Source organism: Martes martes (genome assembly GCF_963455335.1).
Source record: "Martes martes genome assembly, chromosome: 18".
Classification (NCBI taxonomy): Eukaryota; Metazoa; Chordata; class Mammalia; order Carnivora; family Mustelidae; genus Martes; species Martes martes.
The window spans coordinates 38,967,800-38,991,887 of NC_137906.1; the positions used below are offsets into that span (position 1 = coordinate 38,967,800).

Consider the following 24,088-nt stretch of genomic DNA (forward strand, 5'->3'; position numbering starts at 1 on the left):
GAGGTTGGGGGAGGTGAGTAAAGGGGTAGAGGGAGAATGTTTTTTGGGGACTGTTTTGGGAAGAAAAAGACCAAAGTGAATTGGACTTGAATTTCCATACGAGTGATTGGAGTGATGTGTGTAAGAGAAGGCTTTTTGGAAGAGGGTTTGTACAGTCAGGAAAGGTGGATGGGAGCTGGGGAGGGGGTATTTTGTTCTCCCCTGAGCTGATTTCCTTCCTCTTCCCTGCCCTCAATTACCTTCCTCAGGTCTCGAAGTGCAGCAGCAAAAACCCATACAACTGCCTTGACTGGGCGAAGTCCTTCCCCCGTTTCAGGGCGGCGAGGGGAGGGAGATGCACCTTCTAAGGAACCAGGTACCACCAACACAGGGCAGCCTAGCAGCCCGGAGCCCTCTACAAAGCAGCCTAGCAGTCCGCATGAAGACAAAGAGGTATGTTAGTGAGTTGATGGATGTTTATTGGGTTGCAGGTTTAGGATGGGTGTTTGAAGTAGAGCAGGGAAATGAAGTTTTTGAAAGTGAATTTAGTTCTCTTCTTTTGTGCATTTCTCATCAAGTTCTTTTTTGCATCTGCGCATTCTTTAAAATTAGTCTTTCAAACCTGAGTGCTTATTAATAGGTTTTATGTCAGCATTCTTCTCTAATTTATGTTCAGTTTGGGGAAAAAAAATTTTTTTTTTTTTTTTTTAATTTAGCCTTACTCCTTGAGATCTCTCTAGTTTTTTATTTTGCTAAATGCTGGTTGTAGCTAACTAAGAGTTCTCAACCTCCTGGGTTGCAGCCTGCAGTTTGAAAACACTACTACATTTGTCTTCAGTACCTGTCATTCTGTGGTTATTCTCATTGAGCCTTAGTCACGATGTTTTCTTGCTATTACATAAATTGCTCTTTGCTAATAAATTCTTTTTTGTCCGTTTTCCATGTCATCCACAGTTAGGATTTAAACAAGGTGGATCACCAGAAAAATTTCTTTTATATTTAAAAGTGTTTATAATTTGGTTGCCTGTCTGTTTTCTGTAGTTCACCATCTTCTTATTTACATAAATCTTGTTCTCAAATCTTTGCCTTTGTTCTTTATTTTAGTATTCTTTTTTTTTTTTTTTTAAAGATTTATTTATTTATTTATTTGACAGAGATTACAAGTAGGCAGAGAGGCAGGCAGAGAGAGAGAGGAGGAAGCAGGCTCCCTGCTGAGCAGAGAGCCCGATGCGGGGCTCGATCCCAGGACTCTGGGATCATGACCTGAGCCGAAGGCAGAGGCTTTAACCCACTGAGCCACCCAGGCGCCCCTATTTTAGTATTCTTTTTTAAGGGTGAAATCAGATGCCTCCCACTTTGGGAAACCGCTTTGTTTCTCCATTTTTAAAAAGTACCCTTTTTTTTTTTTTTTGGTGTTTCTATAGCATTTTGTTATGGTTGTTATACAGTGTCATGCATTAGTTGTTTGTATTGTGTTTTTTCATAGATAATAAGACTTAAAGTGACAGCTTGTCCATATTTTTGTGTTATCTTCACTGTCTTTTTATATGATTTTCTGTTAATGAATGATGGCTTGTGGTGAGGAAAGGGACCAGTTGGTGTAATAAGGATGTGTAGAGAAAAATTTCATTGGGAAGGACATTGCGCTTTTACAGGTGATAGGAAGTTTTGGTGCTTACATTCCTATCCGTACTTTTTTTCCCACTCTTAGAAATCTGCAGTTCGACTTAGCCCCTCTCCGGAAAGGAGCAGCACAGGCCCAGAACCACCTGCTCCCACTCTGCTCCTTGCTGAGCAACATGGCGGCTCCCCACAACCCCTTGAAACAACCACCTTAAGTCAGGAGCCAGTGAACCCCCCATCTGAGGCTTCCCCACCCAGGGGCCGTTCACTACCTAAGTCTCCTGAGAAACCAGCCCAGTCTTCTTCAGAGAGCTGTCCACCATCCCCTCAACCTACCAAAGTTTCTCGACATGCCAGCTCTTCCCCTGAAAGTCCTAAACCTGCACCAGCTCCTGGGTCCCGCCGAGAGATTTCTTCTTCTCCCGCATCCAAGAGTCGCTCACATGGCCGGGCGAAGCGGGATAAGTCACATTCTCATACCCCTTCTCGAAGGGTGGGGAGGTCCCGTAGCCCTACCACTACTAAGAGGGGACGCTCTCGGTCTCGAACCCCTACCAAGAGAGGTCATTCTCGGTCCCGGTCCCCTCAGTGGCGTAGGTCCCGGTCAGCACAGAGGTGGGGACGATCCAGAAGCCCCCAGCGACGTGGGCGCTCTAGGTCTCTTCAGCGACTAGGCTGGTCTAGAAGCAGAAATACCCAGAGAAGGGGCAGGTCTAGATCAGCGAGGCGAGGCAGGTCACACTCTAGATCCCCAGCCACTAGGGGCAGATCTCGTTCTAGAACGCCAGCCCGTCGGGCCAGGTCTCGCTCTAGAACACCAGCCAGGCGGAGATCACGATCCAGAACACCCGTCAGGCGTAGGTCTCGCTCTAGAACACCAGCCCGGCGGGGTAGGTCTCGCTCTAGAACACCTGCTAGGCGCAGATCTAGGACCCGATCACCAGTACGACGGAGGTCTCGTAGCAGATCACCAGCCAGGAGAAGTGGCAGGTCACGTTCTAGAACCCCAGCAAGACGTGGTCGGTCACGTTCTAGAACCCCAGCCAGAAGAGGGAGATCTCGGTCTAGGACACCCGCAAGACGAGGTCGGTCTCGGTCTAGGACACCCGCAAGACGAGGACGGTCTCGGTCTAGGACACCTGCAAGACGAAGATCTCGTAGTAGAAGTGTAGTTAGACGGGGAAGATCACACTCTAGAACGCCACAAAGAAGAGGCAGATCTGGTTCATCTTCAGAGCGGAAGAACAAATCCAGAGCATCACAGAGAAGGAGTAGGTCTAACTCAAGCCCAGAAATGAAAAAATCTCGCATTTCTTCAAGGCGGAGTAGGTCTCTCTCTTCACCACGGTCCAAAGCAAAATCTCGCTTGTCTTCGAGGCGAAGCCTTTCAGGGTCCTCCCCGTGTCCTAAACAGAAGTCTCGGACACCACCGAGGCGCAGTCGCTCTGGATCATCCCAACCAAAAGCTAGATCTGGAACACCACCAAGGCGAAGTCGTTCTGGTTCTTCTCCTCCTTCTAATCAGAAATCTAAAACACCATCAAGACAAAGTTGTTCCAGTTCCTCTCCTCAACCTAAAGTGAAATCTGGAACACCACCAAGGCAAGGGTCTGTAGCAAGTCCCCAGGCAAATGAACAGTCTGTAACACCACAAATACAGAGCCGTTCAGAATCATCACCTGACCCTGAGGTGAAATCTGCAACCCCTTCGAGACATAGCTGCTCTGGGTCCTCTCCTCCTAGAGTGAAATCTAGCACATCTCCGAGACGGAGCAGATCTGGGTCATCATCTCCACAACCCAAAGTGAAGGCAGTCGTGTCACCCGTCCGAAGCCATTCTGGCTCCTCTTCTCCAAGTCCTAGCAGGGTGACATCTAAAACACCTCCAAGGCAAAGCAGATCAGAGTCTCCTTGCTCCAAGGTGGAAGCTAGATTGTTGCAAAGACACAGCCGTTCTAGGTCCTCCTCACCAGATACCAAAGTGAAACCTGGAACACCACCAAGACAAAGTCACTCAGGGTCTACTTCGCCATACCCTAAGGCCAAGCCCCAAACTCCATCCGGGCACAATATTTGTGGATCAAAGTCACCATGTTCCCAAGAGAAATTTAAAGACTTAACGGCACAAAGTTCTGGATCCTTCTCTTTGTGTCCAGGAGTAAAGGCTAACACACCACCAGGAGAGCTGTATTTTGCTGCCGCCTCTTCGCAACAGAAAGGACAATCTCAAACTTCACCAGACCCTAGGTCTGATACTTCAAGTCCCGAAATGAAACAGAGTCACTCTGAGTCTCCATCTGTGCAGAGCAAATCTCAGACACCTCTTAAAGGTGGCCGGTCCAGGTCCTCATCTCCAATCACTGAGCCGGCCCCCAGATCTCCGGCAAAACAAGAAAGAAGCGAATTGTCAAGTCCTAGGCTAAAATCTGGAATGTCTCCTGAGCAGAGCAAGTCTCAGTCTGACTCTTCCCCATATCCTGCAGTGGACTCTAAATCTCTTATGGGGCAGAGTAGATTGGAGCCTTCTGAATCGAAAGAGAAAACAGTCTTACTCCTTCAGGAGGAGATGACTGCGTCCTCTCCTAGACCAAGAGACAAATCGAGCCCTCTTCCAGTGCAGGACAAGCCTGATTCCTCACCAGTACTCAGAGAGATGCCTAAAACCCCATCAAGGGAAAGAGGCAGTGGTGTTGGATCATCTCCAGATACGAAAGACCAAAGTGCGTTAGCTAAGCCAAGCCAAGATGAAGAATTAATGGAGGTGGTAGAGAAATCGGAAGAATGCTCAAAGCAGGTCCTCTCCCATTTGTCTCCAGAACTTAAAGAAGTGGCTGGGAGTAACTTTGAATCATCTCCTGAAGTAGAAGAAAGACCCACTGTGTCTCTGACTCTTGACCAAAGCCAGTCGCAGACTTCCTTGGAAGTAGAAGGTCCTGCAGTGCCTTCAACTTGGAGTGGGCCACATTTTTCTCCAGAACATAAAGAACTGTCTAACTCTCCCCCAAGGGAGAATAGTTTTGGATCACCTTTAGAATTTAGAAACTCAGGTGCTGTTGCAGAAATAAATACTGGGTTTTCTCCTGAAGTCAAAGAAGATTTGAATGGATCTTTTCCTAATCAGCTGGAGACAGATCCATTTGTAGACCTTAAAGAACAATCTACAAGGTCTTCTAGACGCAGCAGTTCTGAGTTATCCCCAGATGCAGTGGAAAAAGCGGGAATGTCTTCGAATCAGAGTGTTTCCTCACCAGTACTTGATGCAGTACCCAGAACACCGTCACGGGAAAGAAGTAGCTCTGCCTCTCCTGAGCTGAAAGATGGCTTACCCAGAACCCCTTCACGGAGAAGCAGGTCTGGGTCTTCTCCAGGACTTAGAGATGGGTCTGGGACTCCCTCAAGACACAGCTTGTCTGGGTCCTCTCCTGGAATGAAAGATATACCTAGAACACCATCCAGGGGGAGAAGCGAATGTGATTCTTCTCCAGAACCAAAAGCTTTGCCTCAGACTCCTAGACCAAGAAGTCGTTCACCGTCGTCCCCGGAGCTCAACAACAAGTGTCTCACCCCCCAGAGAGAGAGAAGTGGATCAGAATCCTCAGTTGAACAGAAGACTGTAGCTAGGACTCCGCTTGGTCAGAGAAGTCGATCTGGATCTTCTCAAGAACTTGATGGGAAACCAGGTGCATCCCCTCAAGAAAGAAGTGAGTCAGAGTCCTCTCCAGATTCTAAAGCTAAGATACGAGTGCCGCTCAGAGAGAGGAGTCGCTCTGGATCATCTCCAGAGGTCGAGAGCAAATCGCGACCTTCTCCTCGGCGCAGTAGATCTGGCTCATCTCCTGAAGTTAAAGATAAGCCAAGAGCAGCACCCAGGGCACAGAGTGGTTCTGATTCCTCTCCTGAACCCAAGGCTCCTGCCCTTCGGGCTCTTCCCAGACGAAGCAGATCAGGTTCATCAAGCAAAGGCAGAGGTCCTTCTCCTGAAGGAAGCAGCAGTTCAGAGTCATCTCCAGAACACCCACCCAAATCCAGAACTGCTAGGAGAAGCTCTAGGTCCTCACCAGAGCCCAAGACCAAGTCCCGTACTCCACCTCGCCGTCGCAGCTCTCGATCGTCTCCTGAGCTGACCAGGAAGGCCAGACTTTCTCGTAGAAGCCGCTCTGCGTCGTCCTCACCAGAGACCCGTTCTAGAACTCCCCCAAGACGCCGAAGAAGTCCTTCAGTGTCTTCCCCAGAGCCAGCTGAAAAGTCGAGATCCTCACGCCGCCGGCGTTCAGCTTCATCCCCACGTGCTAAAACAACCTCAAGGAGAGGCCGTTCTCCTTCACCAAAGCCTCGTGGGCTCCAGAGGTCCCGTTCCCGTTCAAGGAGGGAGAAAACCAGAACAACTCGACGTCGAGATAGGTCTGGATCTTCTCAGTCAACCTCTCGGAGAAGACAGAGGAGCCGGTCAAGGTCTCGGGTCACTCGTCGAAGGAGGGGAGGCTCTGGTTACCATTCAAGGTCTCCTGCCCGGCAGGAGAGTTCCCGAACTTCTTCCAGACGCCGAAGAGGCCGTTCTCGGACACCCCCGACCAGTCGGAAGCGGTCCCGCTCACGCACTTCGCCAGCCCCGTGGAAACGTTCAAGGTCTCGGGCCTCTCCTGCCACTCACCGGCGATCCCGCTCCAGAACACCTCTGGTCAGCCGCCGTCGGTCCAGGTCTCGAACCTCACCAGTCAGTCGGAGACGATCAAGGTCCAGGACATCAGTGACTCGACGAAGATCTCGATCCAGAGCATCCCCAGTGAGTCGAAGGCGATCCAGGTCTAGAACGCCACCGGTAACCCGCCGTCGTTCGAGGTCCAGAACACCGACACGCCGGCGCTCCCGTTCTAGAACTCCACCAGTGACCCGAAGAAGGTCTAGATCTAGGACTCCACCAGTAACCAGGAGGCGATCACGAAGCAGAACATCTATCACTCGCAGAAGATCGAGATCCAGAACTTCCCCAGTTACTCGTAGGAGATCTAGATCTCGCACGTCTCCAGTAAATCGCAGGAGGTCCCGCTCTCGAACCTCTCCAGTGACGCGCCGCCGATCTCGATCCCGAACGCCTCCAGCTATTCGGCGCCGCTCTAGGTCTCGGACCCCACTGTTGCCACGCAAACGTTCTCGAAGTCGCTCTCCACTTGCCATCCGCCGCCGTTCTAGGTCCCGTACTCCACGAACAACTCGGGGCAAACGGTCCTTAACAAGATCTCCTCCTGCCATCCGAAGGCGTTCTGCATCTGGAAGTAGTTCTGACCGTTCACGTTCTGCTAGTCCTCCAGCAACAAGGAATCATTCTGGTTCTCGGACACCTCCAGTAGCACTCAATAGCTCCAGAATGAGCTGCTTTAGTCGTCCTAGCATGTCACCAACACCTCTGGACCGCTGTCGATCACCTGGAATGCTCGAACCCCTTGGCAGCTCTAGAACACCCATGTCTGTCCTGCAGCAAGCTGGTGGCTCTATGATGGATGGTCCAGGTCCCCGAATTCCTGATCACCCAAGAACATCTGTGCCAGAAAATCACGCACAGTCAAGAATTGCACTTGCCCTGACAGCCATCAGTCTTGGCACTGCTCGGCCGCCTCCATCCATGTCTGCTGCTGGCCTTGCTGCAAGAATGTCCCAGGTTCCAGCTCCAGTGCCTCTTATGAGTCTCAGAACAGCCCCAGCTGCTAGCCTTGCCAGTCGGATTCCTGCAGCCTCTGCAGCAGCCATGAACCTGGCCAGCGCCAGGACACCTGCCATACCAGCCGCAGTGAATCTGGCTGACTCGAGAACACCAGCTGCAGCAGCAGCCATGAACTTGGCCAGCCCCAGAACAGCAGTGGCACCTTCTGCTGTGAACCTTGCTGACCCTCGCACTCCTACAGCCCCAGCTGTGAACCTAGCAGGAGCCAGAACCCCGGCTGCCTTGGCGGCTTTGAGTCTCACCAGTTCTGGGACACCCCCAGCTGCTGCAAACTATCCCTCCAGCTCCAGAACACCCCAGGCCGCAGCCCCTGCAAACCTGGTGGGTCCTAGATCTGCACATGCTACAGCTCCTGTGAATATTGCCAGCTCAAGAACCCCTCCTGCCTTGGCACCTGCAAGCCTCACCAGTGCTAGAATGGCTCCAGCCTTGTCTGGTGCAAACCTTACCAGCCCCAGGGTGCCCCTCTCTGCCTACGAGCGTGTTAGTGGCAGAACCTCACCACCGCTTCTCGACAGAGCCAGATCCAGAACCCCGCCAGGAGGCCCAGGCTCCAGAACCCCACCGTCTGCCCTGAGCCAGTCTAGAATGACCTCTGAGCGGGCTCCCTCTCCTGCCTCTAGGATGGTCCAGGCTCCCTCACAGTGTGTTCTCCCTCCAGCTCAGGATAGACCTAGGTCCCCTGTGCCATCTGCTTTTTCTGACCAGTCCCGAGCTTTGCTTGCCCAGACCACCCCTGTAGCAGGGTCTCAGTCCCTTTCCTCTGGGACAGTGGCCAAGACCACGTCCTCTGCTGGTGACCACAACGGCATGCTCTCTGGCCCTGTCCCTGGGATGTCCCATCCTGAGGGTGGGGAACCACCTGCCTCCACTGGGGCCCAGCAGCCTTCTGCACTGGCCGCCCTGCAGCCGGCAAAGGAGCGGCGGAGTTCCTCCTCCTCCTCCTCCTCCAGCTCCTCTTCGTCCTCGTCGTCGTCCTCGTCGTCGTCGTCGTCCTCCTCTTCTGGTTCCAGTTCCAGCGACTCAGAGGGCTCTAGCCTTCCTGCTCAACCTGAGGTAGCACTGAAGAGGTGAGGGGCTGGGCTCTCTGAACTGTTTCTACGGGGCAGGTTTTGGTGGTGGTTGGTTGGGGGGAGGGAGAAGCCCCATCCAGAGATTCTCTGCTCTTTGAAGGTGTGGGGACCTTGACCCTTAAGCCGGGGGTAGAAGAGAATGCTGGGGTGGGGGCAGTGGGAGGGGGAGGAGGAACGGGTCAGATAAAAGTCTCCAAAGGTTCATTCTCTAGAGGATAATGATGAGTTTTCCGTCTCTACAGAGGACAGAACTAGAGGAAATGGACTTAATTTTACAGCAGGAGGGATGGCAGTTAGACCTCAAGAGGAACTCCCTGGGCTGGAAGGATCTTCAGAGGTCATCCCGTCCCTCTCCCTGCCTCCAGGCAGGACGGCCCCTCCCCCAGCCAACCCGCGCACACGCAGGGGCCTCCCCAGACGGTGGCTCTCCGTGGAAGGAGACCACCCAGCTCGACTTCCACACCTGAGCCCAGGGGCCTTATTCCTCCATCAGGGACATTCTTGAGGTTTAGCCTTGATCCCTTGTGCTGCGGGCCCCAGCCTGTTGCTTGTGTTAGCAGAGGTTGGGTCAGCTCGGGGCCACTGCTCTCCAGAGAATGCACTCACTGGCGCTCAGCTTGGACAGCGCGCAGGGCCTCTCTGCGGCACCCCTCCCCCACTGCCATTCCTCCAGGCCAAGGAAGGTAGGGTTGGGGCTGGGGCGGCTTGTCTCCTTGTGACACTCTGCTTCTCCCGCAGGGTGCCCAGCCCCGCCCCAGCCCCAAAGGAGGCTGTTCGAGAGGGACGTCCTCAGGAGCCGACCCCAGCCAAGCGGAAGAGGCGCTCTAGTAGCTCCAGTTCCAGCTCCTCCTCCTCTTCCTCCTCTTCCTCCTCCTCTTCCTCCTCCTCCTCTTCCTCTTCCTCTTCCTCCTCCTCTTCCTCCTCCTCCTCCTCTTCTACTTCCTCCCCCTCCCCTGCTAAGCCTGGCCCTCAGGTCTTGCCCAAACCTGCAAGCCCCAAGAAGCCGCCCCCTGGCGAGCGGAGGTGAGTGCTGCCCGGCTTGAGATGGAAGGGTGGGGGGAGACCCTGGGTGTGCAGTCCCTGCTGGGAGTCTCAGGCGGACTGTGGTGTCTGGCTCTGTGGGAGGAGTTGGGCTCTCCTCTCCCTGCCACCTTCGTGGTGCCCTGCTGTGGCAAAAGGCTGCACCATCCAAGTGGGTACTCTGGTCCGAATTGCGGAGTCCTAGGTTCCTTCCTCTCCCTGCCCCTGACATGCCGCCCGTTCCGTGCTCCGAGGTCCCAGGGATACTAGCATCTAAATCTCCCCGTTGCTACTGCCAGGGCTCCGGTCTGGCCACCGTCATCTTCTCCCGACTCTGTCCACAGCCTCTTCCCTGTCTCCCTGCCTCCACGCCATTCTCTTCCACACGTAGCCAGAGGGATCTTTCTAAAACGCACATCTGGTTACTTCCCTCCACTCCACAAATCCTTCCGGGACGCCCTGTGGCCTGCAGGATAAAGCCCCACCTCTGCGGGAATGGCGTGTGAGGCTCTTCACCAACTGGCCTTGCCTGCCCTGTGTTCTCCTCTCCTGCCCGCCCCCACACATGCCCTGTGCTCCAGCCACACCCAGCGCCTTGCAGTCTAAGGAGAGCCCCATGCCTTTGGACATGCTGCTCCTTCTGCCTGGAATTCCCTTGTCCGCCTGGTGAACTCCTCGTTCTGCAAGACTCCGCTCAAACAGCACCTTCGAGAAGACTGCCCTACCCCACATCCCTCCCCCCGGGTCCCCAGCCCCACGTACATCGGTCCTTGTGGGGCTGCTTCCCATACACGGGGCCAAGTGGGCCTCCCTTGGCCTTCCTCCGCCACCAGACCGAGCCCCTCCAAGGGCAGGGACTGTCTTTATCTTTGCCTCCCCCGCTGCACCCCGTGCCCTGCCCACTGGGGCACTCGGTGGATGGTGTGCGGGCGGATGGGTGAGTGAGCGGACAAAGGTGGGTCTGAGGCTGGCCCTGTGTGGTATGAGGTTTGGTGGTCAGGACCTGGGGGGTGGTCCTGAGTGCCGGCTGGTGGCTTTGGAAGACGGAGGTGCTATGGGGACTTACTCTGCTCCCCAGGTCCCGTAGCCCCCGGAAGCCAATAGACTCCCTCCGAGACTCTCGGTCCCTCAGCTACTCGCCTGCAGAGCGCCGCCGCCCCTCACCCCAGCCCTCGCCACGGGACCAGCAGAGGTAGGGCCTCCCGTCAGACCAGCGCGGCCCTGTGAAGAGTTTCGAGGCTCAAAGGTGCCCGAGGTTGGTGTTGCCTCGCGTGCGGTCTGATGTCATTCCTGTGTCGTTGCAGCAGCAGCGAGCGGGGTTCCCGCAGAGGCCAGCGTGGGGACAGCCGCTCCCCGGGCCACAAGCGCAGGAGGGAGACGCCCAGCCCCCGTCCCGTGCGGCACCGCTCCTCCAGGTGTGTCCTCCTGGCACGCCAGCGCCAGGTTCCCTTCTGTGTGCCCCCGTGCTGGCTGGTCTCAGCACTGACTGTCCTCTTTTCTGTTGCAGGTCTCCTTGAATCTTTCTGGGGGGGAATTCCACCACACCCTAAGTTCTGGAGCTGCAGGGAGTGTCCCCTTTCCCCAGCAGAGCCATGGGGAGGGGTCGTTGTCTGCCCCCCTTTGAACCCTGGCAGCATCTTGGGGGAGGGCTCTCTTTAACCTCCCCCCTTTTTTCTTTGTTCCTGTGAAATGTTAATCTCTGTGAGTTTTTCCTGGTTCACGTTTTGGGGGGTTTGGGGTGGGTGGGAATGAGAATGGGAGTTGTGGGAGGGGAGGATACAGTTGGGGACACCCTGGTCTTGAGTTAGAAAGGGCCTGGGAGGCAGTGATGCCCCCTTTTAACCCTAAGTTCCTGGGGGGCAGTGGTTTGGAATCTGGGAACTTGTGTGAGGTATTCCTGGAAGCTGAAGGGGCAGGAGTGGAAATGAGTTGGCCCCTGCTGCCCCCCCCCCCCAGTGATGTCGTGGCCCCTCCCCCAACTTTTCTTCACGTTTCTTAAAGGCATTTTGGTTTTTTAAAAATCTGTACAGCAAGAGCAACTTTTTCTGTCAAATAAAAATGAGAAATGCAGGAATTGGGTCTATAGATGGTTTATTAGGGGTGAGAGCTGTTCTACTGACCGCCCCCACCCCCGTGCATTCTCACGGCCTCTGAGGACCCGTGTTGGGTGGCTCTAGGCTTCGGGTCCTCTGTGGAGCCCGGTCTGACGCCAGTGCACTGGCTCCAGCTGCCTTTTGCTCCTGGCTTGTCCTTATCGCTCAGAAGCTGTCGTGAGCCCGCCTACTGGCAGGAACTCATGAAAGGAACAAAGCCTCAAAGCTTGGGTCTCCAGGCTGAGCCAAAAGCTGGCCTGTGGGCTCTGGGTTCCTCCCAGGCCCCTGCGGTGGCCTCGGAGGGGCAGGCTGGGGCGGGGGGCCGCGGATGGCCGGGACCACAGAGCTTGTGGTCTCTGAAGGTGGCCTTAGCAGTGAGGGGCTGAGCTTGGGTCTCTCAGGGGTGCGGACCCATCCCAGGGAAGGTGACGTCTGCAGCGGGAGGAGGTGCGCAGAAAAAGGCAGCAACCAGGCAGACACCCAAATCTCTTTTATTGGGGGGGCACTGGGGTGGGCCCAGGGCCCTCTCACTGCACCGCTTGTTCATTGGCGCTGCTTCCTGAGTCCTGTGGCTTCATCACATCGGGCAGCTCAGGTGGGCTGGAGAAGGGCTCGATGCGCAGAGCCTCAAAAGCTTCATCTGGTGGACAAGGGGGTTGAGAGAGCTGGAGAGAGCAGTTAGCACCAGCTTCCGGGGTCCTCCGATTTCCCCACCTCTGCAGAGTGAGTCTCCTCCCTGATCCTACTAGAATTGTGTCCCCTCCCTTCATGCCCAGCCCGGACTGCCCACCCGCCATCCCCATGCTTGAGTCCTTTGCCTCACCCTTTATGCCCACTAGGGACGCTGCGGGACCCCTGCCCATCTGTCTCCTCCGCCCAGAAGCTCCACCATCTCCCTGTCCCTTTCCCTCTCTACCAAGTACAGATTTTTAGGTTCAAACCAGACTGTTCTTCCTTGTGTAAAGCCTTGCAGTGGCTTCCCATCACGCTCTGAATAAAATCTCTCGAGTCCATTGCCCTCTGTCCACTTGTCTCCTGTGTTCCCACATCAAGCTCTCTCCTGCCTCGGGGACTTTGTATTTGCTGGGCCCAAGCCTGTCACTCTGGCTGGTTGGGGGGATTCAAGGGGACAACCCAAATGTCACTCATCAGAGAAGCCCTCCCCAGCCTCTACGTAGACCGTCACTGCATCCCAACGTGTGTCGCTTCAGCAGCACTTACCTACCACTTTGCCAAAATGGCCTTGACCGACCAAGCTGCTTCCCCCACTGGAACAGTAGCTCCAGAAAGCCCCCCCCCCCCGCCGGTTTCTGTCACGTCAGCAGAGCAAATAAGCCCCACTTCCAGCCTCGCCTGCACTTTCTTCCAACAGGGAGACTTCTCTCCCCCTGGCTCAGGGTTCTCAACCAGTTAGGCCGCCCAGGACAGCTGCCCACGTCCGGCAGCAGTTCTGGTTGTGACGACAACTTGGCCGAGTGGGCAGAAGGCCCTCTCTCCTAGTGGCCAGAGATGCTAACCACCCTGCCGTGCACACCCAGTGGCCTGACCCCCCGAGGTCAGCAGTGCCGAAGTGGACCCTGGCTCAGCTTAACTGGTTCATCTTCCAAGCCACAAATCTGCACTGACCATTCTTGGCTTCGTTCACAATTCCGTTTTTGATTAGCTAAATCTGGAAACCGCCCTTTAACACTTGATTTGAGCAGCCAGTTTGCGCCGGGAAGTTCTGTCTTGTCCTTTCAAAAACTCTAAGGAAAACAGTTACCCACGCAAAGAGCATTTTCGCAACAAAAGTAGCCCAGAGGAGGAACGAAGAACATCTAGTCTGGTCCACAGTGTCCTCTATCAAGACAACAATCACCTTTCCCGGTGGTGACACCGCCTAGGGGCTAGTCACCCCCATATTCAATGTTCTAACTGGGGTCATAGGAAAAACCTGCCCTCCCTCTGTTCTGAGCTCTTGGCGAACAAAACAGGCCCACGACATCCTCCCAAGAGTCCCTACGAGCCTGCAGGAGACGCCTGCCCTTGAAAGGCAGGGGACCCCCGGGGAAATGCAGCCGAGCCCCGGCTTAGAAAGCAGAATGGGAGATGCGCCGTCCCCTCACCTGCCCCCCTCCCAAGCGCACCCTTATACAAAGTCTGCAGCAGCTGTGCGCCTGCCTTCACGTCACCGAAAGGGTCAGAGGACACCCACGGGAAAGGCCCCTTAGATACGCATCTGCTGAGCATCCTCAGGCCAAGGCCCGGGGTGTGTGGGGGCTCGTACCACCCGAGAGGCTGGCCTGAGTGCCACACGCTGCTCTGGAGATGGGAACTCTGGCCGGGAGGACGGGAGGCATGAAGTAGGCGCCCAAGGACACAGCTGCTGAGGCCCGGCACGGTGACCCTCATGAAATCCGACAGTGGCTAAGGTGGTACGCGCCTTCCTCTGCCCTCACTACAGTTTTCTCCTAAGAAGCTAAAAAAATCACTACTTATCACCTGAGTCTATGCAGCCATCCACACAAGCCCAAGTCCACGGCTGTGAAAACAACCCCTGTTCAAGTTCCTAGAGACAATAAAATTCAGACCTCTTTTTCTTGGAAGAGGGTGTACTGGAGGGCAGTGAACCACCCTCACCCTTGGGTTTCTAAACACTGGGCAAGGAGCATGTGGTTCACGAGAGCACAGTCCCTGGGGCAGGCAGGGACATGAATTTCAGATCTGGCAGCAGTGACCTCACTTCCTCAGGCTCAGTTACTCATCCTTAAAATGGGCACAACACAAGCATGCGTGCGGTGATGCTGGAGGGCAGTGATGGCTGCAAACACTGCCTGGCACGGTGCTCAGCTCAGGCCAGGTCCCCGCAGTCTGCATCTGGACCGCAGCTCCCCAGGTGAATGCCTCGGTTTCCAGTCTCCAAAGTGGGGACTGAGTATTAAATGGAAAAATGGAAACAGAACGCGGACTACAGGACCCAGTACTCACGAAGACCTCTGCACGCACTCGGACTGTTTGAATCCTTCGTGAAATAAGCTTCAGCTTCTACAAACGTCTCCTCTGCTTTTTTTTTTTTTTTTATAATCTTGCTGAGAAACAAATACTCGGTCACAAGATACTGACTGTGCTTTGTGGCCTAGGAAGACCCTGCCCTGGAGGCTGGGAGGAGCAACAGCGGGTTCTCCAGTGACCCCTTCCTCTGGCTGTCCTCACCCGGCCTGGCGGCCCCGCTCACCTGCTCGGAAGGCCAGCCCTACAGTGGCCGGGGCCTGCGGCCGGGCCGTCTGACTGGTGAAGCCGCACTCTCCCAGTGTCTTGCCGTCATCCAGAAGCTGGTCATCCTGAGAAGAAAGGCAGGGTGTTGGGAGAGACCCCAGGAGGGGTGGGTCCCAAAGACTTCCCTGGTCAGCAATTACCCTGAAAATCAGAAGAGGGAAGATAGATGGCCCCAAGTGGGGCCCACGACCACCCCCAGAACATAGCAAACACAATTCACAGGGCTACACACAACACTTTCCAATCAGAACCTTCCAGGCTACCGCTGGGGAATCTCTTTTTCCCTCCCAAGTCTCCAGGTGATCCTAATCCAAGTCTCCAGATGATCCTAATTTCAAGAGTCCGTGACCCACAGACCGTCCACGGACAGACCTCATTTGAATCCCAGCTCTGCGACCTTGGACAAAGTGGTCAAGCTTTTTGATGTGCAGTTTCTTTATTGGTAAGATGGGAATTACCGGAATTCCCAACTTGTCGGGCACCCCGGAGGTTCCAGCGAGTGAGGCACCCCCAGAAAACACGGAAGGCAGTACGTGGAAGGAGCACAGGCGGCAGGGAAGCGTCCCTGGACGCCCGGCAGAAGGGGCTTTCAGAGACGAACCCAGGCTCGATCTGGAATCAAAGGCCAGTTTCCCACTTCCCGCTCTCCAGCGAGAATCAGACCAGGGCCCTCAGGTGCGGGGCGCCACGCTGCTGGACGACCGAGTCGGGCCAAGAGGACGGACTCCCCCATGGAAACCCGAAGCCCCAAGCCGTCTTCGCCACTTAACTGCAGTGGGTTTGAGGGGGGAAGGACGGGCTTTCAGAGCACCGGCAGGAGCACGGGGACCAATGCGCTCGTCGGTGGAGGCCTGCTGGGCCGCTGCTCACTCCGACCCCCTGTGCTTGTCGGCAGTAAGGAGTGGGGCTGAAGGGGTGCGCTTCCGACGGGCCCATGGAGCCCTAAAGGCAACGGGGTTCAAACCCCGGCTCTGCTGCTGACCTTGGGCTTAGCGGCCGCCTCGCCCAGCCTGTTTCCCCAGCCCTCCGCCGCGGGGATGAGACGCGCCGCCGGGCCCCCGCGCGACCCCCGGGGCCGCCCCTCCACCGAGCGCCGGCGCCGCCTGGCCTCCACGCGGGGGAGTTCCGGCCACTGTTTACACCAACGACGCGGCCGCCGCGCAGCGCCCGCCCCCGCCCGCCCGGGGCCGCACCTTGTACAGCCGCTGCTCGTCGGGCGGCCGCTTGAGGATGCCCTCGACGATGCGCTTCAGCTCGAACACGGTACTCGACTCCTTGGCGTCCGTGAAGATGGTGGTCTTGTGGCGCCGGATCATGAGGAACACGTCCTGGGGGCGGCGGGCCGGCGTGAGCGCCGAGCCCGGCCCCCACCCCCCCGCTTCCCCGCCGCTGGCCGTCCCCACCCCCACCCCGCGCGGCCCGCCGCCCCCCGTCGACCCCCGCCGGCCCCGGCCCGCCGCCCCTCCCCCCGCACCCGCTCACCATCGCGGCGGCTGCCTGTGCCCCCTCGACGCGCCGGCGCGGCCGCGCTCCGCCCCGTTCCCGGCAGCCCGCGCGGCTCGCCCCAGCGTGCCTCGCGCCCCGCCCCAGCGTGCCTCGCGCCCTGCGGCCCCGCCGCCGCCGCCGCCGCCGCCACCGCCCCCCCCCGCCGCCGCCATTTTAAGTGATGCGAGCCCGCGGCTCGATCCGACTGCATGTCCGACCGCCATCTCGGCGCCGTGGCCTGGTGGGCGTGCGGCCGGGGTCCCGCGCGGCAGGTGGCGGCGCCATCTTGGGAGTGGCAAAGCTGAGCCCCACCCCCACCCCCCGGTAGCAGTGAGGGGGTGGTCTGGACGCAGCACCGGCCGGATGGCGGGGAACGTTGGGGACTGACGTGGCGAGTGTATAGTAGCCCCACATCCCAGGGAGGGTCAGTGAATGCTGTGCATCTTGGTCATCGGGGCGCAGGACTTTCGTGTCTCAACGACGCCCGGGCTGGTGTGTGTGGGGAGGGAGGTCTCCTAATTGAGGGGCTCCCTGGCCGCCATTTTGAGGGGGTGATAATTCTGGCTCTTCCGGCTGCCCCCATGGGTGGGCTGTCCTCATTTCCACGGCCAGCCTTGCCTGGGCTTTGTGGCCGTGAAGGACCCTAGGAAGCTGCCCGTGGGTGTTGGGGGAGGGGGTGGCCTGGAGGAACTCCCAGGGAAAATGTCCTCAGGCTCCGGGGGACTGCGTGGCTCAGTAGGTTAAGGTCTGTTTTCTGCTCGGGTCATGATCCCAGGGTCCTGGGGTCCAGACCCCCGACTGGGCTCTTTGCTCAGCGGGGGGTCTGCTGCCTCCGCAGTCTCCCGCTGCTTGTGCTCTCTCGCTGGCTCGCTCGCTCTTTGACAAATAAAATCTTTTTTTAAAATGCCCTAAGCCTTTGCCAAAGTTGGTGCTCGCTCCCCAGGGCAGGAGGAAGGAGGAGCCCTCCAGCCCAGGGGCCTTGGCCGGCTCCCTGCACTGGGGTTCTGGAAGGACCCCTAGACTTGGTTTCCCTGGCTGGCTGTCCTTGCAGGGGGCTTCCCTACCAACAGCGCAGGCCTTGTCCTTGGGTCACTGTTCTGCCTTGCCCCAGGTAGCACTTACACTAGAGCGAGGGCATGAGGTGTTGTCTCTCCCGTAGCCAGTACTGGGAGGGACAGAGCCTCAGCTGGGTGGCTCACGGCTCGTGTCAGCCATGCCGGGGCACCCAGGGAGCTGGTGGGTGGCCCTGCATGCCAAACAGCGCTGCCGATGTTGGGGGCTGCGATGTGACAATTCTTGAGAGTGGTTAGAAGCTGAAGCTGCTGCTGCCTTGGCCGTGAATCAAGCTGGTGACTAACAACTATTACCCTTAAGAAAATAAAGCTGCCGGCTGTTTTACCAGCGCAACTGGGCTTACCTGGGGAAAGCGGAGAATTAGGAGCCAGGACGAGCAAGCTGCAGCAAAACCGAAGGCAAGTCGGCAGAACGAGGGAGAGAAACTCTGATAACAGAGGAAAGGCGAAGCCGGGAGGGCTGTTGCAAACGAAAAAGTTAACTGGAATAAAGTGAGTTCTAGTAGTGGCTTCTCATTGGCTGGGCTGTTGCCTTCCTCCGGCTGGGGTAGTCAGGTAGCGTGCACCTGCCGGCGGTGCGACTCCCCCGGTGGGGGCCGCAATTGATGAGCGAGAAAGCTGACAGCGCCCCCTGCTGGCCTCCCGACTGCGTTCTGAACGAGGTTTCTTTGACTAATTTTCACCGGGCTGGGCTTGGCGTTCAGACCACCGGGGGATTCAAATCCTCCGTCCGGGTGCAGCCTGTGCCGCTTTGGGCAGTTAAGGTCATGAAAGCCCAGTTTTCTCGTCTTTAAGAGGAGAGAACAGCTGTTTATAAAGTTCATGGATTTGCACCAAGAATCGGTACTGGGGGCACCTAGGGGGTTCAGTCGGTTGAGCGCCTGCCTTTGGCTGGGGTGGTGATCCCCGGGGTCCTGGGATCGAGCCCCCTGCTCATTGGGCTCTCTGCTCGGCGGGCAGCCTGCTTTTCTCCTTCTGCCTCTCCCCCCAGCTCATATTCTCTAATAAGATCTTTTTTAAAATAAAGAATTGGTACTCAGTAGGTGTTTCTAAAACTATAACCAAAATTGTTATTTTTGATTTCTAGCCTCTGCCTCCTCCAGAGCCCCCTGAAGTCCTTTCCCCTCCTGTGACTCTTCCCTCCCTGATCAGTGGCTGTGGCTCCCCGCTAAGTCCCCCGCCCCCAGGTCACCTCAGGAGGCTGTGGCGCGTCCTTGACTCAGGCCAAAGATTCCCATCTTAATCTCAGCCTCTGTGTGTATAGAGATTTGGGGGCTTTAAATCCTGTACTGCTGAGGAAGGAGAGCGCGCGGCAGGGGAGGCGTGGGGACCGTGGGGACCGTGGGGGCCAAGGAGGTTCTCAGAGGCATCCAGCCAACGTCCCGGAATGAGACAGGGAAAGATGGGAGCCCAGGGGTGTGGGGAAAGGAGGGGCCTCCTCTCCGCCCACCATGTTCTGTCCCAGCTGCACCCTGGCCCGTTGTCCCTAACGTGTGCACTCTTGCCACCTAGACACCTGCCTTATTAGGTTTGTCCGGCCGGTATCACAGCTCAGGATGCCTACCGGGAGTCACACTGAGTGGGCCCACACACCATCGCTCCAAAGGTCACGTCTGTCTCCGCCCACCCTCCAGGAGGCCGTCTGGGTTCAAACATCAGCTTAGTAACTGTGATCTCCGGCAAGGCACTGAGCCTTAACCTGCTTTCCCGTCCACGAAGGGGATACACAGTTGGACTCTGCAGGGCACTTGGGGGCGTTACGGAACTAAGACACACACAGCCCATTGCTGGGGTCTGGGTGATGACTGGTGTCTGATTACAGCAGTCCCCGCTGAGAGGTCACCCAGCCTAGGGGAGGTGGTGAGGAGGGTGGGGGGCCTGCCCAACATGCCCCTTAACCTCTCTGGGCCTGTCCCCCCCGTTGGCGAAAGTGAGCAGGAGGAGGCCCCGTGGGTGTTCTTAGCGCAGCCAGGACATGCCCGACGGGTGGGGGCCCTTAGCCGTCTTCTCGGCCCTCCCGGCCGCCACGAAGTCAGAAGACAGGAGGGGACGCCGAGGCCACGTCAGCGGTCTTGGGAGGGCCCAGGCCCGCTGGCTGCCGCATCACCAGCTGGAGCAACGGAGCAGCTGGGAAATGCCTGCCTTACAGGGGAGCCCAGCGTCCCCCTTGCCCGGGACTCCCCAGGACCACCCTGGGCGACCTGGTGCTCCCCTCCTGGGGGCACAGCCTCCCAGCCTGTCACCTAGCAGGTCACGTCATCCCCCACGCCCCCCAGCACCCCCACTGACCTTGCGGACAGACGCACAGCAGGAAGGAGCTGAGAGAAAGGGGGCCCCCCGGAGCCCCTGCGCTGTGGGGAAGCAAGTGGAGAGAGTGAAGGGGATTGGAACCTCCGTCCGCCCTCCCATCCCCAGCTGCCCACAGAATCAGACGGCCTGGGCCAATCCCAGCCTACCATCTACCCGTTGCGTGACTTGGGGCCTCAGTTTTCTCGTCTGACTGATGGGTATCAGGTGATTTCCCACGCGGCGGTGCTGCAAAGCCCTCCGCGTGGCATCTGGTAAGGGCTTCATGAGAAGCAGCTGATGCGTTCGCATTTGTGGACCCTCCCCTCCAGCCCAGCTCCCGCCCCTCCAACTCCGGACTCTCCCGTCGAGCTCCCAGGTCACCCTTCCGAAACACGGGGCCCTCTGAATGCGGACCCACTCCTCAAATCGCAGCAGGTCCAAGGCTGAGGCAGACTGGCTCCCAGCCCCTGGCTTGTGCCCATCTCAGCGCTTCGGGGGGCATCCTGGGGAAGGTCCCTTAGCTGGCTGCAGGCTGAGGGAGCGAGCGAGGACGGCCAGCATCACCCAGCAGGGGCCACCGGGGTCCCCTTGCGGACGTGCCCGTAGCCATGCCCCACTCTGGACACCCTGCTCCCCGATAACCATCCCCCAAGGACAGTGGAGCGCTTCCCGGGAGGGACGGCCCTCGGCCGCGGGGAGAATGCAGTCTGGAGCCCTCTTGTGGCCCAAGTCTGTGGGCCCACCCTGCCCGCCCGGCCTGGCGCGCCTACCTTCTCTCCTGGGAGGGAAAGGAGGCGGCGAGCATCGGGCCTGCGCTCCCCGCCCACCCCTGGGGCCGCATCTTTGATGATGGCCTCCTCCAGGTCGCCTGGCCCCACTGACCCTGTTAGCCCCAAAGATCAGGCTTTGGGGTTCCCAGGTTTTGCTCAGTTTCTTGATCTTTCTGCAGACACTGAGCGTACCTACTGGGATGGTCGGTCTTCCGCCTGCCGATGAGCAGCGGGCAGGGAGGGGACAGGAACCAGGTCCCAGGCACGCAAGGGGGGGCAGGGAGCTGCAAGGGGCCTCACCTGGTTTCCAGTCGCAGATGGCAGGGGGCGGTCCTGGGCGTGGGGGCCTTCACCACAGCTGGGACACAGCCCCAGACTCTCCCCAGCAAGGGGCCCCACCACAGAAACTAGCACGGCTAAAGCTCCGGCCCTGCCCGGGTAGCGTGCATGAGGCTCGGCGTCCCAGGCTCCTGAGCCTTTTAGAGCCTAGGGCTGGCCTACTCAGACCTCGGGGGCACCTCCCCTGCAGGGGGCGAGGTCTATACTCGTTTTCTATTGCTCTGTCGGAAATGACCACCACTCACAGAGCAGCCTGCAACACCCACATTTATTAAGTCACAGCTCTAGGGGCCACGAGTCTGGGAGGGCTCCACCGGGTTCAAGGGCTTGGCCTGTGGGGTGGCCCGATGGGCTCTCAACTGGAGGCCTGGGGGCAGTGGCGGGGCGCTGGGTCCCAGGTTCATTCAGCTCCTTGCGGTTGTGGCAGGGAGGGGCTTCCCCGCCGGCTGTCAACTGGGGGTCCCCCGCAGCCATGGAGAAGCATCTCCTGGGCCTGAATCCCTCTCATACTTTGTCCCCGACTTCCTCCAGACAAACAGACAAATGGGGGCCAGAGGCCAGCTGACTTGCCTGTCTCTGGGCACCCAGGGGCTGGAGCTGAGAAGGGTAAATATGAGCGGGAAGGGGAGGGGAAGGGAGGGATTGTGACACAGCACCCTCCCCGCGCCCCCTCCCCCGCCACGGGAGGCTCCTGGAGGAGGGCTGGCGGCTAGGGCTTGGTGGGCCCTACAGAGGAGACAGGGATGGACAGGTGGACGATACCACCCGTGAGCCTCAAGTCGGAGGTGCAAGGCGGGGGTACTGTGCAGGTCCTCAGAGGGACCCCAGCCTCTGGCTCCAGGTCAGTGTGACTGCATTAGAGGCTAAGGCGAGCCTGAATCCAGGGGCTGTAAGTGGCCACATTGGTGTAGACCCCTGGACGGTTGGGCAGGGCACAGCCCTTGCCCCAGCTCACCACGCCCACCAGAAACCAGCGCCCAGATCTCATGCACGTCAGGGGTCCCCCAGAGTCACCCTGCAGGAGAAAGGCAAGCTTAGATCTCAGCCCTTTGAAGATGTGGGAGGCCAGTCCCAGGGCTCCAGTCCCCGAGGTGTTGCCTCTGGGTTAGGGGCCAGGATGGATGGCCCCTCGGTCTTGGCTTCCAGGGAGGGAGGGAGGGTGGGTGCCAAGCACAGGACCTAGACTCCAGGGCTCCAGGCAGCTTTGCGCACCTGACAGGCGTCTTTGTGGCCCTGCACGTAGCCCGCACACAGGTTTCCCGGCAGCACGATGCGCTCGGTGCCCGGCACGTCGGTGCCCACGTGGTACAGATGGTCACACGTGCGCCTGTCCAGCAGCGGCACCCTCACTCCCTGCAGAGGTCGCCAGTCTGGAAGTGGCACTGGGGTCGGGGCGGGGGTGGGAGGAGGACTTCTGAGAGCTGGGAGAGACCAGGGCGGTCGAGCCCGACCCGGCGGGCCAGGCACGACTCCCCGTCCCACCGGGAGGAGGAGGACAGACAGGGAGGCCCTCCCTAGAGGTCGCACCGAGTCCCGCACTGGGACAGCGCGGGGCTGGGGTTCCCGCTCAGAGGGTGATGGAGAGGAACCCCCGCCCCCGGCCTCACCTCCCGGGTGCAGGCTGCCCCAGCCGGTGACCCAGCACGGTGTGCCGGTGGGCGGGCGGGCCCCGGGCTCGGGCAGGCACACGGGCTGGACGCGGGCGCTCAGGGGCACCGGGCGGCGTAGCTGCAGCAGCGCCAGGTCGCCGCGGGCGCCGTCCTCGGAGAAGTCGGGGGGCAGGAGCACCCTGCGCACGGGCGCCGAGAGCGCGCGGGGCGAGGCGGGGACCAGGCGCAGCGCCCCCAGAAGCACGCGGTACTCGGACAGCAGCGTCGGCCTGCACGACCGACCGGGCCAAGCTGGCGATGGAGCCCCGGGCCCCGCCCCCCGCCCAGGCCCCGCCCCCACCCGGGGCCCCGCCCCCACCCGGGGCCCCGCCGCCGCCCGCCGCCCGCCGCCCGCCGCCCGCCGACCTGGGGAAGCAGTGCGCCGCGGTCAGCACCCACTGCGGGGCGATGAGCGAACCCCCGCACACGTGCGCCCCGCGGTGCTGGATGCTCGCCTGCCACGGCCACTGTCCGACCCGGGCGTCCCGGCCTCCCACGATCCGACTCGACACCTGGGGCTGCCCGCAGGCTGCGGGGGACAAGGGGGACTCGAGGGAGGGCGGAAGACAGGGGTGGGGGGGGGTAGGCTGCGAGGTGGGTGGGGTCGGGGAGACGCCAGGGCCGGGAGGGCAGGGACTCTGTGGCGTCCTGACCTGCGGCCTCCCGCGTCGCTGTCCCAGCAGCTCCTGGAGGAGGAAGCAGCAAAGGGAGCGGACCGGATTAGGAATTTGGTGTCAGATAACGGGGTTCGGGGGAGGGATGTCGGAGATTAGGAAGGAGGGCGGAACATACTTGTCACACGGACCAGGTGCCAGGCTTTTGTGCAATCACCACACTGGCCTGGTTACCTGATTTAACCCTCCCCAGGGCAGCCTGATGGGGGGGGGGTCTCACACGCCTACACACAGGAGCACATAGGAGCTCAGAGAGCCCACGGTCGGCAACAGGGAGAACGGGAACCGGTGAAGCCAAGATTAGGGTGTCCCCGAGCGCTCTAGGGGAACCAGGCCAGACAGGGGTGTGATGGGACATCAGGGACCCCCCCAGCCCTTGACCCCCACTCACCCAGCAGCAGTAGGACCAAGACCCCGAGGCAGGAAGCCCCCCTCATGGTGTCTTCAGGGCTGGGCCTGGTAAGGGTGGCACAGCCTAGGGTGGGGACTCTGGTCAGAGCCTGCAAAGAGATGGGAGGAGGGTCCTAGCCCAGGCCCCAGAGGCCCTCTGTCTTCCCTCAGCCCCTGGTTGGTCCTGGATCTATCCTGGGTCCTGGGGCTGGGGGCCAGGTCCTATGCATGGCCCTCTGCCCACGCCCCAGGGACCACACCTGTCCCCCCAGCTCCCACAAGATTTGAGCCCCCTTGGCCTCCCCAGGCCCCGCCCCACCACCTTAGCCCCTCTGCCTGCCGGCCGCCCTCGCCTACCCCGGCAGTCCCCGAAGCCTGCTCTCACCCTCTGGCCGGTGCCCTCCCTGCTGACTGCGCAGGGGAGGACCTGGGGGCTTAAAGGGCCAGAGGGGGTGGGGGCCTGGCCGGGGGGCGATTAAGGAGCCGGGGCGGGGCTGTGGCTTCACCAGGGGAGCCTCAAACAAAGATGCTTTGAGCAGCACTTTCAAGGTGGCAGGAAAGGGACTCCTGGGTTTGTCAAAGGACACCTGGCTTGGGCCACGGTCCTGGGAGCTGGGGGTGGGGGCCTGGGCTCGGGCAGCCAAGGATAGGGGCGGA

The 24,088-nt window shown here is 58.9% G+C and overlaps 3 protein-coding genes across 5 annotated transcripts; 1 reads left to right on the forward strand and 2 right to left on the reverse strand.

Moving 5' to 3' along the window:
* Positions 1-151: 151 nt before the first annotated feature.
* Positions 152-11,488, forward strand: LOC308359464 (serine/arginine repetitive matrix protein 2-like). 2 transcript variants are annotated; one of them, XM_080830521.1, is made up of 6 exons: positions 152-432; positions 1,691-8,391; positions 9,133-9,417; positions 10,493-10,606; positions 10,719-10,829; positions 10,922-11,488. In XM_080830521.1, the coding sequence occupies exons 2-6, from the start codon at positions 2,897-2,899 to the stop codon at positions 10,929-10,931; spliced, it is 6,015 nt and encodes a 2,004-aa protein (XP_080686647.1). In that variant the 5' UTR covers positions 152-432; positions 1,691-2,896; the 3' UTR covers positions 10,932-11,488. The 2 variants fall into 2 exon arrangements, with proteins under 2 accessions (XP_080686647.1, XP_080686648.1); XM_080830522.1 differs by lacking the exons at positions 152-432; positions 1,691-8,391 and adding an exon at positions 8,596-8,731.
* A 494-nt stretch (positions 11,489-11,982) lies between these two features.
* Positions 11,983-17,918, reverse strand: ELOB (elongin B). 2 transcript variants are annotated; one of them, XM_080830525.1, is made up of 4 exons: positions 17,665-17,918; positions 15,956-16,090; positions 14,722-14,827; positions 11,983-12,147 (listed from the first exon to the last, which is right to left on the reverse strand). In XM_080830525.1, the coding sequence occupies exons 2-4, from the start codon at positions 16,076-16,078 to the stop codon at positions 12,035-12,037; spliced, it is 342 nt and encodes a 113-aa protein (XP_080686651.1). In that variant the 5' UTR covers positions 16,079-16,090; positions 17,665-17,918; the 3' UTR covers positions 11,983-12,034. The 2 variants fall into 2 exon arrangements, with proteins under 2 accessions (XP_080686651.1, XP_080686650.1); XM_080830524.1 differs by lacking the exon at positions 17,665-17,918 and adding an exon at positions 16,245-16,322.
* A 3,046-nt stretch (positions 17,919-20,964) lies between these two features.
* On the reverse strand, positions 20,965-23,598 carry PRSS33 (serine protease 33). The gene is made up of 6 exons (XM_080830489.1): positions 23,433-23,598; positions 23,021-23,053; positions 22,734-22,896; positions 22,326-22,597; positions 21,931-22,100; positions 20,965-21,733 (listed from the first exon to the last, which is right to left on the reverse strand). The coding sequence occupies exons 1-6, from the start codon at positions 23,476-23,478 to the stop codon at positions 21,575-21,577; spliced, it is 843 nt and encodes a 280-aa protein (XP_080686615.1). The 5' UTR covers positions 23,479-23,598; the 3' UTR covers positions 20,965-21,574.
* Between the last annotated feature and the right edge of the window lie 490 nt (positions 23,599-24,088).

Excerpts from the sequence above, each read along its gene's own strand:
- LOC308359464 (XM_080830521.1), top strand. The coding sequence starts at position 2,897 with ATGAAAAAATCTCGCATTTCTTCAAGGCGGAGTAGGTCTCTCTCTTCA. Across the intron at positions 8,392-9,132 it reads CCTGAGGTAGCACTGAAGAG|GGTGCCCAGCCCCGCCCCAG; the intron begins GTGAGGGGCTGG and ends CTTCTCCCGCAG. Across the intron at positions 10,607-10,718 it reads TCGCCACGGGACCAGCAGAG|CAGCAGCGAGCGGGGTTCCC; the intron begins GTAGGGCCTCCC and ends GTGTCGTTGCAG.
- ELOB (XM_080830524.1), bottom strand. Across the intron at positions 14,828-15,955 it reads ACGAGCAGCGGCTGTACAAG|GATGACCAGCTTCTGGATGA; the intron begins GTGCGGCCCCGG and ends CTTTCTTCTCAG. Across the intron at positions 12,148-14,721 it reads AGGGCTGGCCTTCCGAGCAG|ATGAAGCTTTTGAGGCTCTG; the intron begins GTGAGCGGGGCC and ends CTTGTCCACCAG.
- PRSS33 (XM_080830489.1), bottom strand. The coding sequence starts at position 23,478 with ATGAGGGGGGCTTCCTGCCTCGGGGTCTTGGTCCTACTGCTGCTGG. Across the intron at positions 22,897-23,020 it reads AGCGACGCGGGAGGCCGCAG|CCTGCGGGCAGCCCCAGGTG; the intron begins GTCAGGACGCCA and ends TGTCCCCCGCAG. Across the intron at positions 21,734-21,930 it reads GCCACAAAGACGCCTGTCAG|GGTGACTCTGGGGGACCCCT; the intron begins GTGCGCAAAGCT and ends TTTCTCCTGCAG.